The sequence below is a fragment of the Zootoca vivipara genome, chromosome 17 (genome assembly GCF_963506605.1).
Source record: "Zootoca vivipara chromosome 17, rZooViv1.1, whole genome shotgun sequence".
NCBI lineage: Eukaryota > Metazoa > Chordata > Lepidosauria > Squamata > Lacertidae > Zootoca > Zootoca vivipara.
In genome coordinates, this window is record NC_083292.1 from 34,398,229 (window position 1) to 34,412,473 (window position 14,245).

Below are 14,245 nucleotides of genomic sequence, written 5' to 3' on the forward strand. Positions count from 1 at the left end.
TGGACCCTTCCAACTCTATGATTCTGTGATTCTGTGGCTGGCTCAAGGTGACATCCAAAGACAGCTTCGTGGCCCCAATTCTGGGGGTGGAGGGATTTGAACCTTGCTCTCTCCCAGGCCCTAGTCCAACACTCTAACCGCTACACCACACCACACCCCCTTAGAACTGAGTTGGCGAAAACCCACCAACAGTATGCTCAGTGCTTCTTATTTTTCACCAGGGATGGGGACTGATCCTGGTAACTTAGAGATAGGTTTCTGAATACCAGTTGCTGGAAATCAAAGGGGGAAAGGGCGTTTGTCAGGGGTCAGCAAACATTTTCAGCAGGGGGCTGGTCCACTGTCCCTCAGACCTTGTGGGGGGCTGGATTATACAGTGGTACCTCGGGTTAAGAACTTAATTCGTTCCAGAGGTCCGCTCTTAACCTGAAACTGTTCTTAACCTGAGATACCACTTTAGCTAATAGGGCCTCCCGCTGCCGCTGCGCCGCTGCCACGCAATTTCTGATTTCATTCTGAAGCAAAGTTCTTAACCCGAGGTACTATTTCTGGGTTAGCAGAGTCTGTAACCTGAAGCGTCTGTAACCTGAAGCGTCTGTAACCCAAGGTACCACTGTATTTTGAAAAAAGAAAGAAAGAAGAACAAATTCCTTTGCCCCACAAATAACCCAGAGATGCATTTTAAATAAAAGCACACATTCTACCCATGTAAAAACACGCTGATTCCCGGACCGTCTGCAGGCTGGATTTAGAAGGTGACTGGGCTGGATCCAGCCCCCGGGGCCCTAGTTTGCATAACCCTGGCGTTTGTGCTCCACCCCCCATCGTTCTGCCCAGACACTGAGGTCCAGTACCGAGGGCCTTCTGGCGGTTCCCTCGTTGCGAGAAGCCAAGTTGCAGGGAACCAGGCAGAGGGCCTTCTCGGTGGTGGCACCCGCCCTGTGGAACGCCCTCCCACCAGATGTCAAAGAGAAAAACCGCTACCAGATTTTTAGAAGACATCTGAAGGCAGCCCTGTTTAGGGAGGCTTTTAATGGTTAATAGATTGTTATATTTTATTTTTCTGTTGGAAGCTGCCCAGAGTGGCTGGGGAAACCCAGCCAGTTGGGCGGGGTATAAATAAATAATAATAATAATTATTATTATTATTATGCTTGGGTCCTGCCTGCAGGTTTCCTGTTGGGCATCTGGTTGGCCACTTCGATAACAGGATACTGGACCAGGTGGGGCCATTGGCCTGATCCAGGAAAACTCTTCTGATGTTCCGATGCCTCCAGTACCTTGAGGTGGTCTCTTCCGGGGGGGTGGGGGGGTGGTCTCCCTTGCGCTTTAAACCTTCCACCCTTGTTTTCTGACCTCACTGCCTTGCTAGGGACAAGTGAAAGAGGACCCAGGCATCCTCTGTCCTTGTCTATTGCACTCACCCTGTGGGGCCGCCTTTGCTTGCTCCTGTGTGAAAAACTAAGGGAAGGGGGTGGGTGAGTGACCGGAGGGGTGGGTGTCCTCTTCGCTGGAACAAAGCAGCATTCAACCCCCTCCCCTCTTTTGCCACTTTTAGGGGTTTCTATTAGTGGTGCTCAGCTGTTCCCCTAGGGAGGCCAAATATGGCCACAGCTCATCACGAAGCAAAAAATAAAAAAGGATGCCTCTCCCAGGTCTTCTCCCCAGCACCACCACCGCAAGGCAATGCCAGGGCAATGGAGGGGTTATTTTGGACCAGGCCCTAGAAAGCCACAGGTCCCCCTGCCCCACCTCCCAGCCAGCTGGCAGGGAGGACAACTATAAAGGGCCGAGGGGCAGGGAGGAGAGGGAGCAGGCTCTCGAAGGCAGCGCCGAGGTCCGCTCAGGGTGCTCCCCGAGTCTGCTACGTGCCAGCCAGGTCCGCTCGGCGTGCTCCCCATTCCTACTCGCACGGGCAGCTCTTCCCTTCGGTTCGGCTTCTCCACCTCCCTCCACCGACTGCCGCCATGGAAGCCATCAAGAAGAAGATGCAGATGCTCAAGCTGGATAAGGAGAACGCCTTGGACCGGGCAGAGCAGGCTGAGGCGGAGCAGAAGCAGGCGGAAGAGAGGAGCAAGCAGGTGGGCAGCCACTGGGCTCGGCTTTGTGTGCTGGGTGGGGGGGAGCTGGTGAGAGGTTTGTGGTAGAGTCCTGGATTCGAATTCTGACTTAGCTCATCACGGATACCCTCGAGTCAAGCAATCTGGTTTCTGTTTCCCCCCAGTCACTCTAGAGCAGGCATGGCCAAACTCGGCCCTCCAGATGTTTTGGGACTACAATTCCCATCATCCCTGACCATCGGTCCTGTTAGCTAGGGATGATGGGAGTTGTAGTCCCAAAACATCTGGCGGGCCGAGTTTGCCTATGAGTGCTCTAGATGATCCTTGTGGCCCCTTCCAACGTCTATGATTCGATGGTGTCTGGCGCTGATGGGAACTGGAGTCCAGAAACATCTGGAGTGATACGGACTTCCCATCCCCGCTTTATATCTCTGTAGGTTCATTTCACATGTGGTCCTTGATTGCTTGGAACAGGGTTGGCCGGCAAGTAGGGGTCCTGTGGCCCTCCAGATGTTGCTGAACTACGAATCCCATCGTCCCTGACTGTTGGCCACCACAGCTGATAGAAGCTGGCATCCAACAACGCCAGTTTTTGCTTCAGTTTCAAAATTAATTAATAAACGAACAAACAAAAAATTAACAAAATAAACATTGGGCTGTTCGCTCTCTACCCTCAAAGCAGCAATTTCTTATTTGGTTTTCATAAATATTGGATCGATGGAATGTGGGACGTAAAAATTTGGGGTTTCTGCTGAAAAGACAACCCACACAGATAAATGAATGGTCTTAAGTGAGGTCGTGGCCATTTATATCAATGGGTCTACTCTGAGTACGGCTGTCATTGGCTACATACAGGCTACAGTTTCTGCCTGAGATTGGACCACAAGGTCCTACTGACAACTAAGCCTCCTTTTAAATTGCAGAGTTCCATCCTGGATCATGTGGACTAAGTGCTGCAGAGGAGCCCCTGAGCATGTGCAGAGTGCTTGTCCATCTAATGTTTGCCTGGGGTTCATCCTAATGTTTGCCTGAGGTCCCCTTCCCTTAATTCCAGGTTGGCTCTGATGGTGGTTACCCACCGGCAAGAGAAATGCACTCTGCATATGTTCAGAGGGCCTTTCCCCTTGAGTTAGCACAACTCAGAGCTCACCTCCCTGTGTGTGTCAGATGGATCAGCCACCGTGTGCCCCCGACTTGATCAGCAGCACTGGGAACTGCACTCTGCGTGCGCTCAGAGATCTGGCCGACCGTTCACTGAAAAGACCCCCAGAGCCAAATTCCTGAACTGAAAATAGTTGCAAGGAGTCCTCATCGCTCAGCAGTACGGAAAGAGGCCTCTGCGTATGCTCAGAGGGCCCTTTGACTAAGAGTCCGTATTATTTATTTCTTGCATTTATATCCCACCTGTTTCTCCAAGGAGCTCGAGGTGGTATACATGGTTCTTGCCTTGCACACTTAATCCCTACAACAACCCTGCGGGGTAGGCTAGGCTGAGAGGCAGTGAGTTGCAGTGGTTAACCCCAGCACGGACTAAACCTTCGCACTCACCTTTCCCCACCTGCGTTGGTGGGTTTTTGATGAGTGGAGAGGGATAGAGAAAGAAGGTGCGGATGATGGAGGGCAGAAAGAATCTCAGACCGGCTTGGCTCCTTTCTCCAGAGAGTTCCAGTTTCACATTCCTTACGGTTGACAAAGTCTTGGCAAACAAAGGAAGGAAGGGCTGGGCGGGTGCTGCTGCTGCCCCCGTGATCAGGATGGCTTCAGGGTGACCAAACAGCTGACAATAGGGGAGAGAAAGGGGGCATGTGAGGATGGGCATATTATATTCTGCGATTCCAGACGGGCATGAGATTACTCAGGGTGCCCCCATCTCACACACCAGGGAGCTTGGGCAGAACAGAAGAGCATCCTGGGGTGTGTGTGTGTCAAACCAAAGTATCCTGCACCCCCCAAACACATTGGCCAATCAGATGCCTCCAGGAAGCCCACAAGCGGGATATGAGGGCAACAGCCCCTCCAGGTGGCTTGCTCTCGGAATCTAGGAGGCACAGGTAGACTGCCACTGTAAGTGGAGGTTCTGGGTTGCATCCTAGACTTCTCCAGCTCAGAGTAGAACCGTTGAAGTTAATGGTTCTCTCCTCCCTCTCTGCAACTGCCCCCCCTCTCTCTCTGCGAAACCATCTCTCTCTCACAGTTGGGATAGCTCAGTCAGTAGAGCACGGGGCTATTGGCTTCGAGCTTTGTGGGTTCGAGCCCCGCATTGGGCAAAAGATTCCTGCATTGCAGGGGGGTTGGAATAGATGACCCTTGGGGCAGAGGCGTAGCAAGCCCAGGTGGTACCCGGTGCGAAAATTTTTTGTCAAACCCCCCCCCCACGCGGCTCTGGCTCTGGTGAAAAGTTAAAAACATGAATTGCAAAAAAAACTAGAGCTTACAGAACAAACCTGACTTCAGATATGAAATCAGCATTGAAAGAACATATAAGAACAGTTGAAAAATCTCATGCAACAGAAGAGAAAAAAGTTCCCCAATGGGGGGGGCACCGAGTGTCACCCCCCCTCCAGGGTGGCACTCGGGGCGACGCACCCCCATCGCCCCCCAGCGCTACGCCACTGCCTTGGGGTGCCTTTCAACTCTGCCATCCTATGATTCTTCTATGCTTTCTCGCTGTCCCACCCCTTTTCCTTCCATGTTTTCACCTCCTTGCCATCCGCTTGCAATAAGAACCCTGGTCGCCACATCCAGAGGGCCCAAAGCTTCCCCATCTCCAATTCTGGCATCACAAGATAGACTGCCTCTGGACATGGAGGTTCTCTCTTAGCCACACGGGTGAATCGCCACCAGTTACACATCCACAAATCTGCCTACTTTTAAAAAACCGGCCTGTAAATATTCAGGTCACGCACAAACCATACGTTTAAATGCATTCTTATAATACTTGGCCAGCTGCGGCTCCCCCCCCCCCCCAAAATAATAATCCTGGGAACTGTAGTTTGTTAAGGGAGCTGAGAGGGGTTAGGAGACCCTTAACAAACTACGGTTCCCAGGATTCTTTGGAGGAAGCCATTGACCTTTAAAGCAGAATAAGAGCTCTTTCAATGTGTGCTGCGTATACGACTAGGTTTTTCAAACCGGTTTGCAATGCAATCTGTTATCGGGCAGTCCCATCCGGAGCAAATGCCTGTTAAAATAAGGACTTGTGTTCCTACACGCCCAGGTTAGACTGAAGACAAAATGGGGGAAAGAAAAGGGTTTTGTCGGGGGGGGGGAGGAATGTCTAGGATATTGGAGATTGCGTGTTGTTTTGACCTTGCCTGGAGGCAGGGCAGAAGAGATCAAGTAATGTTTCATGTCTGTTCAGGCTGGGAGAGCAAAGGGAATTTAGAGATGGGGATATCTCTCTGTCTGTGCTTTGAGAAGCCTCTCATGGTTTCCTTGTAAGGCAATGAGGAACTATGGCGGGGAGGGGAGGGGGGTAGAGAGAGAGAGGAACACCCCAACCAGTCGCATAAACTGGAAATTATTCTATAAAATCCCTTCCACTCTGTTTGGCCGCAGAACCCTCTCAAAGGAACACAGCGCTGGACATTTAAAGAGACAGTGTGGTGTAGTGGTTAGAACAGGCACCCTTAAACTGCGGCCCTCCAGATGTTTTGGCCTACAAGTCCCATAGTAAAGGGGCCCCTGACCATCAGGTCCAGTCGTGTCCGACTCTGGGGTTGTGGCGCTCATCTCGCTCTATAGGCTGAGGGAGCCGGCGTTTGTCCGCAGACAGCTTCCGGGTCATGTGGCCAGCATGACAAAGCTGCTTCTGGCGAACCAGAGCAGCGCACGGAAACGCCGTTTACCTTCCCGCCGGAGTGGTACCTATTTATCTACTTGCACTTTGATGTGCTTTCGAACTGCTAGGTGGGCAGGAGCTGGGACCAAGCAACGGGAGCTCACCCCGATGCAGGGATTCGAACCGCCGACCTTCTGATCAGCAAGCCCTAGACTCTGTGGTTTATCCCACAGCGCCACCTGGGTCAACTCCCATGATCCCTAGCTAAGTGGACCAGTGGTCAGGGATGATGGGAATTGTAGTCCAAAACATCTGGAGGGCCGAAGTTTGGGGATGCCTGGGTTAGAGGGTCGGACTGGGACCTGGGAGAGACCAGGGTTCGAACACCCCGCTTGGCCATGGAGCACGCTGGGTGTGATCTCGGGCCTAGTCGCTCGCTTTCAGCCTGACCCACTTTGCAGGGTTGTCGTTGTGGTAGTTGGCTGAGAAGGAGGAGCGACAAGTGTGCCACCTCGAGCTCCTTGTAGGGAAAGGTGGGGTAGAAATGAGGTGAATCAACAGGTAAGTAAATAACTGGGAAGCAAAGCAGTACTGCACTACAGTAAGCACACAACAAACACACATTTAACTTGCACGCGTTCAGTTTTACGTGCTTGGAAAACAAACCGGTTTTTAATTTTGATTTTTAAAGGGGGTGGAAAGCGGGCAGGCCCCCCGGGGGGGGGGGAAGACTTTGGCAATCTCACCCCCAATAAACTCAATTGGTTCTGACTATACACGATTTTGGCTTTAGGCACGATTCCCAGGACGTAACCCCCGTGTGAGTTGCAGGCTTGCTGTGCCTTAAACAGTCAAAGAACTGTAGTTAACAAAAGGGCGCTGAGAGTTGTTAGGGGATGCCCTATTCCCTTCCCAGATCTACAATTCCCAGAGTTCCTTGGGAAGAAGGCTTGGTTGTTAAATTACTCTGGGAATTGTAGCTCTGGGATGGGATGGGAATGAGTCTCCTAATAACACTCAGCGCCCTTAACAGACATGGCTCCCCCCCGCCGCAAAGGATCCTGGGAACTGTCATTGACAGAGGGAACTCTGGGAATTGTAGATCTGGGAAGGGAATAGGGCATCCCCTAACAACTCTCAGCGCCAGTTTCACATTCCTTACGGTTGACAAAGTCTTGGCAAACAAAGGAAGGAAGGGCTGGGCGGGTGCTGCTGCTGCCCCCGTGATCAGGATGGCTTCAGGGTGACCAAACAGCTGACAATAGGGGAGAGAAAGGGGGCATGTGAGGATGGGCATATTATATTCTGCGATTCCAGACGGGCATGAGATTACTCAGGGTGCCCCCATCTCACACACCAGGGAGCTTGGGCAGAACAGAAGAGCATCCTGGGGTGTGTGTGTGTCAAACCAAAGTATCCTGCACCCCCCAAACACATTGGCCAATCAGATGCCTCCAGGAAGCCCACAAGCGGGATATGAGGGCAACAGCCCCTCCAGGTGGCTTGCTCTCGGAATCTAGGAGGCACAGGTAGACTGCCACTGTAAGTGGAGGTTCTGGGTTGCATCCTAGACTTCTCCAGCTCAGAGTAGAACCGTTGAAGTTAATGGTTCTCTCCTCCCTCTCTGCAACTGCCCCCCCTCTCTCTCTGCGAAACCATCTCTCTCTCACAGTTGGGATAGCTCAGTCAGTAGAGCACGGGGCTATTGGCTTCGAGCTTTGTGGGTTCGAGCCCCGCATTGGGCAAAAGATTCCTGCATTGCAGGGGGGTTGGAATAGATGACCCTTGGGGCAGAGGCGTAGCAAGCCCAGGTGGTACCCGGTGCGAAAATTTTTTGTCAAACCCCCCCCCCCCACGCGGCTCTGGCTCTGGTGAAAAGTTAAAAACATGAATTGCAAAAAAAACTAGAGCTTACAGAACAAACCTGACTTCAGATATGAAGTCAGCATTGAAAGAACATATAAGAACAGTTGAAAAATCTCATGCAACAGAAGAGAAAAAAGTTCCCCAATGGGGGGGGCACCGAGTGTCACCCCCCCTCCAGGGTGGCACTCGGGGCGACGCACCCCCATCGCCCCCCAGCGCTACGCCACTGCCTTGGGGTGCCTTTCAACTCTGCCATCCTATGATTCTTCTATGCTTTCTCGCTGTCCCACCCCTTTTCCTTCCATGTTTTCACCTCCTTGCCATCCGCTTGCAATGAGAACCCTGGTCGCCACATCCAGAGGGCCCAAAGCTTCCCCATCTCCAATTCTGGCATCACAAGATAGACTGCCTCTGGACATGGAGGTTCTCTCTTAGCCACACGGGTGAATCGCCACCAGTTACACATCCACAAATCTGCCTACTTTTAAAAAACCGGCCTGTAAATATTCAGGTCACGCACAAACCATACGTTTAAATGCATTCTTATAATACTTGGCCAGCTGCGGCTCCCCCCCCCCAAAATAATAATCCTGGGAACTGTAGTTTGTTAAGGGAGCTGAGAGGGGTTAGGAGACCCTTAACAAACTACGGTTCCCAGGATTCTTTGGAGGAAGCCATTGACCTTTAAAGCAGAATAAGAGCTCTTTCAATGTGTGCTGCGTATACGACTAGGTTTTTCAAACCGGTTTGCAATGCAATCTGTTATCGGGCAGTCCCATCCGGAGCAAATGCCTGTTAAAATAAGGACTTGTGTTCCTACACGCCCAGGTTAGACTGAAGACAAAATGGGGGAAAGAAAAGGGTTTTGTCGGGGGGGGGGAATTGTAGCTCTCTGATGGGCCTTCTCCTATCAACTCTCAGTACCCTTCACAGGGCTCCCCAGGATGCTTTGGGGGGGAAGCCATGACACTGAGTCACTGACTGGTCTATCTAGCCCAGTACTGCATGCACTGACAGGCAGCCTCAAGGGCTTCAGGCAAGAAGCCTTCTCAATAAGTGTCTGGAGATGCCGATTGAACCCAGGACCCTCACATTGGGAATATGTACACATTGCCATTTTAAAACTCAGCTAGGTCATCCCTCACCCTCCCCGGCCAATTTGGATCGAAGCTGATTTGGCAGGGAAAGCATCCAAATACAGCTTTTTCTAGGAAACGGCAGGTGTGGGGTAGGTGTGGATTCTGTGGCTGCAAGAGTAAATGGGAGCAATCATCATCATCATCATCTATGTTGTGTATATTTATTATTTATATCCCGCCCCCATCTGGCTGGGTTTTCCCAGCCACTCTGGGCGGCTCCCAACAGAATATTAATAACACAATAAAACACATCCTACACCCACTTTCTCTGAATCTAGCTTAGATGTCTTCTTAAGGTTGCCAGCTGATCAGAAAAGAATTGGCCTGACCGGCTGCTGTGCCTCCAGAGGCGGCCTGATCTGCAGAAATCATAGAATCATAGAGCTCTAGGGCTGGAAGGGACCCCCAAAGGGACATCATGCCCAGCCCCTCGCAATGCCAGAATCACAGCTAAATCAGTTAGTGAAGCTTCTCCTGTTGTGGCCGACACAGAAATGTGGATAAACTTAATTCTGGGGAGAAACGAGAAACCAAACGGGGCAGGTTTGCCCTTCTTCCTCAGTGTTCAAGGTTCTAGGCCTCAAGGAGGACTGCGGACGCATGGTAAACACTACCTCCCCTTTCATTTTGCAGCTGGAGGATGAATTAGCCGCCATGCAGAAGAAGCTGAAGGGGACGGAGGACGAGCTGGACAAATATTCAGAGGCTCTCAAAGATGCGCAGGAGAAGCTGGAGTTGGCGGAGAAGAAGGCGGCTGACGTATGTATGGGTCTGGGGTAGAGGGACGCCCCTCTCTGAATTTGTTTTCCCTAAGCAGGACTGCATTTTCACCCAGCACTTTTGCGGGGCCAAACCACGTGGCTGGAATGGCTGTGGGTCCTGCTGTGCAAAGGGCAGTCCCCTGTTTCAACAGAACTGAGCCACTGGGGCGAATGGGGCACTGCCCTTGGCCTGCCCCTCTCCACCTGCCTGCCTTCTTACTTGCACGGGTGACAAGGAGGTGGTCCTGCCTGGCAGCTTCCTCCTCTTTCTTAGTCTCAGGATTGCTCCTTTCAGAGCTCCATCAGGAGGAGGAGGATGGGGACAAAGCTAGAATTACAGTAGTGGGCTCTGCCTGTCATTGGCTCTGGCGCCACCTACTGTCAGGTTCCCCGACTTCTACCCTACCAGCTCCAATGGGCACCAACTTTCCCTGCTCTCTTTGAAGGTTTTGAAGAGCTGCCTGGCCCCAAATTGGAATGAATGCTAAAGGACCTTAAGGAAGGAGGGCAGGGGAGACCCTTCTTGTGTCCATTATGTTAGGGGGGAATTGCTTTGTGAAAAATGTGTGCATTATAGGAAATTGCTCACAAAAATGTGAACGCTAAGAGAAATGCGCATTAAAATGCTGGTTTTTCTTTTTTTCAAAAATGGAAATGTGAAGAAACAAACGTAAGATATGCAAAATGAGAAATGGAGAGGAACCAAAATAGATAGGTTTGCCCATCTCCATCCTGGGGACAAATCGACCCAGAAGCCACACAGTGCCAGGGTACAAAATGAGCTGGCAAGGAGATTGACCCCCCCCCCCGGCCTCTTGACAGGAAAGGCATAAAGTGTGGGGAGCGGAGAGTGAGGAAAAAGGAAACACTCGGGTTCTGAAAATAACCTTATCTTTTACAGCAAACGTTGTGGTTAGGCTCACCAAACCGCTGCTGACTTTTGCACAACGCCAGGAGCTACCCGGAGAACCAACTGTCCCTGGCTGGGTCTTTCCCCAGCAATGTCTATGCTTAAAAACTCAAACACAGCTCCACAGTTGCCCACAGTGCTTAATTTACCCTCTAACACCGTGAATGCTATTAGTATCATCAACAGCTGCTCACCTGCGGCGACCAACGAGAGAATTCAGGTGAACAAGCAGGCAGGTGTTTGCCAACAGGAAGAGAGTCTCCTTCACTTTCTTTTAGAGCAGGGCGTGGGGAATCTCATCTGCGGCCCTTCAGGCTACTCCATCTGGCCCTTGGGAAACTCCCCAGGCCATAGCACCCTCACGAGTCCAGCTCTGCAGCCTCCGAGAGTGTTTTGCCCTGGGTGGAGTGTGTCCTTGAACTCTGCTAATGCTCCTGATTGCCTGGTTGGACAGAGGCATGCAGGTGTATAAGAACCTCTGAGTTTTGCATGGTTGAAACATATGGAGTCTGTTGTACAAAGTCATATCCATCGATCTTTGAGGAGTCCACCAACGTCTGGAGGGCACCAGGTTGGGGATACTGCTCTCCCATTTTCTCATCATCTCTGTCCTAAACTAACGGGAAGGGATGTAGCTCAGCAGTAGAGCATTTGCCTTGCATGCAAAAGGTCTCAGGATCAATCCATGTCATCTCCAGGGACTATTGATTTGAAGATTCTGACAGCAAGTGCCAGTTTGTAGACCAGGGGTGGGGAACCACAAGCCTGGGGGGGGGGGCAAATGCGGCCCTCCAGGCCTCTCTTTCTGGCTCTTCACTGTCCCTGTTTCACCCGCCTCCCCTGAGTGTTTTTGCCTGGCTGCGACATGTCCTTGAACTCTGATCCTGCTTTTCCACACAGAGGGCAGAGAGGGGTGTGTGAATATGTGTACAAACCAGCCTACTTTTGCCTATAGCCCCGCCCCCTGTCGGCATGTGGCCCTTGGAAAGTTCCCCATAAGGCCTTTGGGCCCTTGGGAACCAAGCATGCCTGCTGCTGACAATATTGAGCTAGATGAACTGATGGCCCAAGTTGGCATCAGGCAGTTCCTGCAAATGGGAAGATGAACAGAGAACGTTGCTTGCCGAGGTCATCGAGAAATTCTCCTTAAAAGTGGATTATCTCGTGCGCGGGTTGCAACTGGAAACTCTGAGTCACTTGTGCCTTAGGACAGATTTTTGCCTCAAATCTGCCCCAAGACTGACAGGCGGGAGTTTGGGATAAGTGGAAACCCAACTGGCACTCTCCCGCTAATGGCCGGGGAAGAGCTGGGAAAGTTATGCGGTTCCCCGCCACCCTGCCCCACACTCCCTATTCCTTGCATTGTTGGTGGCAGTTTCTAGGAAAACAATGGCGTTGAGTTTCTCCCTGAGCGAACGTTGGCCCCATCCGTCAAGCAGCTAAGGGCTGTCAGCGCCTAGAGCAGCTGCCACTTGGCATTCGGAGGGGATTATCTGTACAGATTTATCGCCTATGGGGGGGGGAATTGACAGACATTTGAGCTTTTGCCACCTCCTGCCACCTATCACTTCCTTTTCTGGATCCTGCTCGGTGGAACAGAGTAAGAACTGGGGCTTTTCCCCCCAGCTGGAGCTCAGGCCCAGTACCTCTCAGGTGGGTGCCATTGTCATTCTAAGAGAACAAGAGAGAAGTTCATGGTGAGCTCTGGCACCTCTTTTCCTAGAAAAATAGCACTGGGAAGAACTGGGAAGAAGAGGAGCCCTGCTAGAGCATGACACTGGTCAGCATCCTGTGGCCAGATTCCTTCAGGAAGCCCCCAGGACTACTAATATATGCTGCTCATCTGACTGGGTTTCCCCAGCCACTCTTGGCGGCTTCCAACAAAATATTAAAACACACAAAGAAATCTAACATTAAAAAAACATCCCTAAACAGGGCTGCCTTCAGATGACTTCCGAAAGTCAGATAGTTGTTTATTTCCTTGACATCTGATGGAAGGACATTCCACAGGGCAGGTGCCACTACCAAGAAGGCCCTCTGCCTGGTTCCCTGTAACTTGGCTTCTCGCAGGGAGGGAACCACCAGAAGGCCCTCGGAGCTGGACCTCAGTGTCTGGGCAGGACGATGGGGGTGGAGACGCTCCTTCAGGTATATTGGGCTAAGGCCATTCAGGGCTTTAAAGGTCAGCACCAACACCTTGAATCGGGCTCAGAAAGATACTGGGAGCCCATGTAGATCCTTTAGGATCGGCGTTATAAGGCCCCGGTGGCCGCTCCCAGTCACCAGTCTGACAGCCGCATTCTGGATTAGTTTTAGTTTCCGAGTCACCTTCAAAGGTATAAACATACAAAGTGAAGGATTGGACCCTGCCCTGACACCCCAGAAAGCCACCCCCAGTCAGTGGAGACAGTACTAAGCTAGATGAACCAGTGGTTTGACTAGGGTGACTTTTTGTTCTCTATCAGAAGTTAGGGAGTTAAAGAATGGAGGGATGGCCCTTTCTCCAAATTAAATTTGGACACATCTGAACATAAGAAGAGCTTGGCTGGCAAAACAGGCCAATGGCCCATCTAGTCTTGCATCCTGTTCTCACAGTGGCCAACCAGATGCCCCAATGAGAAGCTCACAAGCAGGATCTGAGCACAAGAGCAACTCCCCCTTCCCGGAGTTCCCCGCAACTGGTATTTTGCCTCTGACTTTGGAGGCAGAACATAACCATCTGGCTTTGTAGCCACTGATAGCCTCACTATTCTCCATGAATTTGTCTAATCCTCGTTGAAAGCCATACAAGTTGATGGCCGCCAGTGGATGGGGGCATGAGAAAGTGTATGCCACAGCACTGGGCAAATTTTAGGGGGCAAATTTTGTGCCTTGGGGCTGTGTCTCTTCATGGGTGACCTTCTATTGGCCCAAGGTCACCCAGAGAGTTTCATGACTGAGCAGGGATTTAAACCCTGGTCTCTCCCAGAGCCTAGTCCAACACAAACCGCTACTGCCCACTGGCTCATCACTGACGACACAACAGCAGTGCATCTGTAGTGGATTTATTCTGGATCACAGACCCTCCAAGTGGATGTATTATCCAGGAACAGTCCTGGGTTTACTGTCCCAGTTTTTTATTTGATCCCAGAATGTCCCGCCTTTCCTTAGGATGTCCCAATTTTCATTGGTGAAATGTTGGAGCGTATGGAGTTATGCAACCCCCGAGCCTTTAGAAAACATCTGAAGGCTGTATAGGGATTTTTTATGTTTAAAACATTTTTATATATGTTGGAAGCTGCCCAGAGTGGCTGGGGCAACCCAGTCGAATGGGCAGAGTATAAATAAAAAAAGTATTATCATTATCATTGTGGAATAAAGGACCCCTGACCATTAGGTCCAGTCGTGACCGACTCTGAGGTTGCGGCGCTCATCTCGCGTTATTGGCCGAGGGAGCCGGCATACAGATTCCGGGTCATGTGGCCAGCATGACTAAGCCGCTTCTGGCGAACCAGAGCAGCAAACGGAAATGCCCGTTGTATGTAGCGGTACCTATTTATCTACTTGCACTTTGACATGCTTTTGAACTGCTAGGTTGGCAGGAGCTGGGACCGAGCAACAGGAGCTCACCCTGTCACGGGGATTTGAACCGCCGACCTTCTGATCGGCAAGCCCTAGGCTCTGTGGTTTAACCCACAGCACCACCCGCGTCCCTAGCGCCACCTGTCCTATTGTGAAATAGGACGGCC

The 14,245-nt window shown here is 51.4% G+C and overlaps 1 protein-coding gene across 7 annotated transcripts in view; it reads left to right on the forward strand.

Moving 5' to 3' along the window:
• The first annotated feature begins 1,819 nt into the window (after positions 1–1,819).
• TPM3 (tropomyosin 3) overlaps positions 1,820–14,245 on the forward strand; it is a 65,138-nt gene continuing 52,712 nt past the window's right edge. For 6 of the 7 annotated variants that reach the window (XM_060269657.1, XM_035097736.2, XM_060269659.1 and 3 more), the window contains exons 1-2: positions 1,821–2,081; positions 9,480–9,605. In XM_060269657.1, coding sequence (XP_060125640.1) covers positions 1,968–2,081; positions 9,480–9,605 — 240 coding nt within the window. In that variant the 5' untranslated portion in view covers positions 1,821–1,967. Of the gene's footprint in view, positions 2,082–9,479; positions 9,606–14,245 lie in introns of all 7 variants that reach the window. The other variant, XM_035097740.2, reaches the window with a different exon arrangement.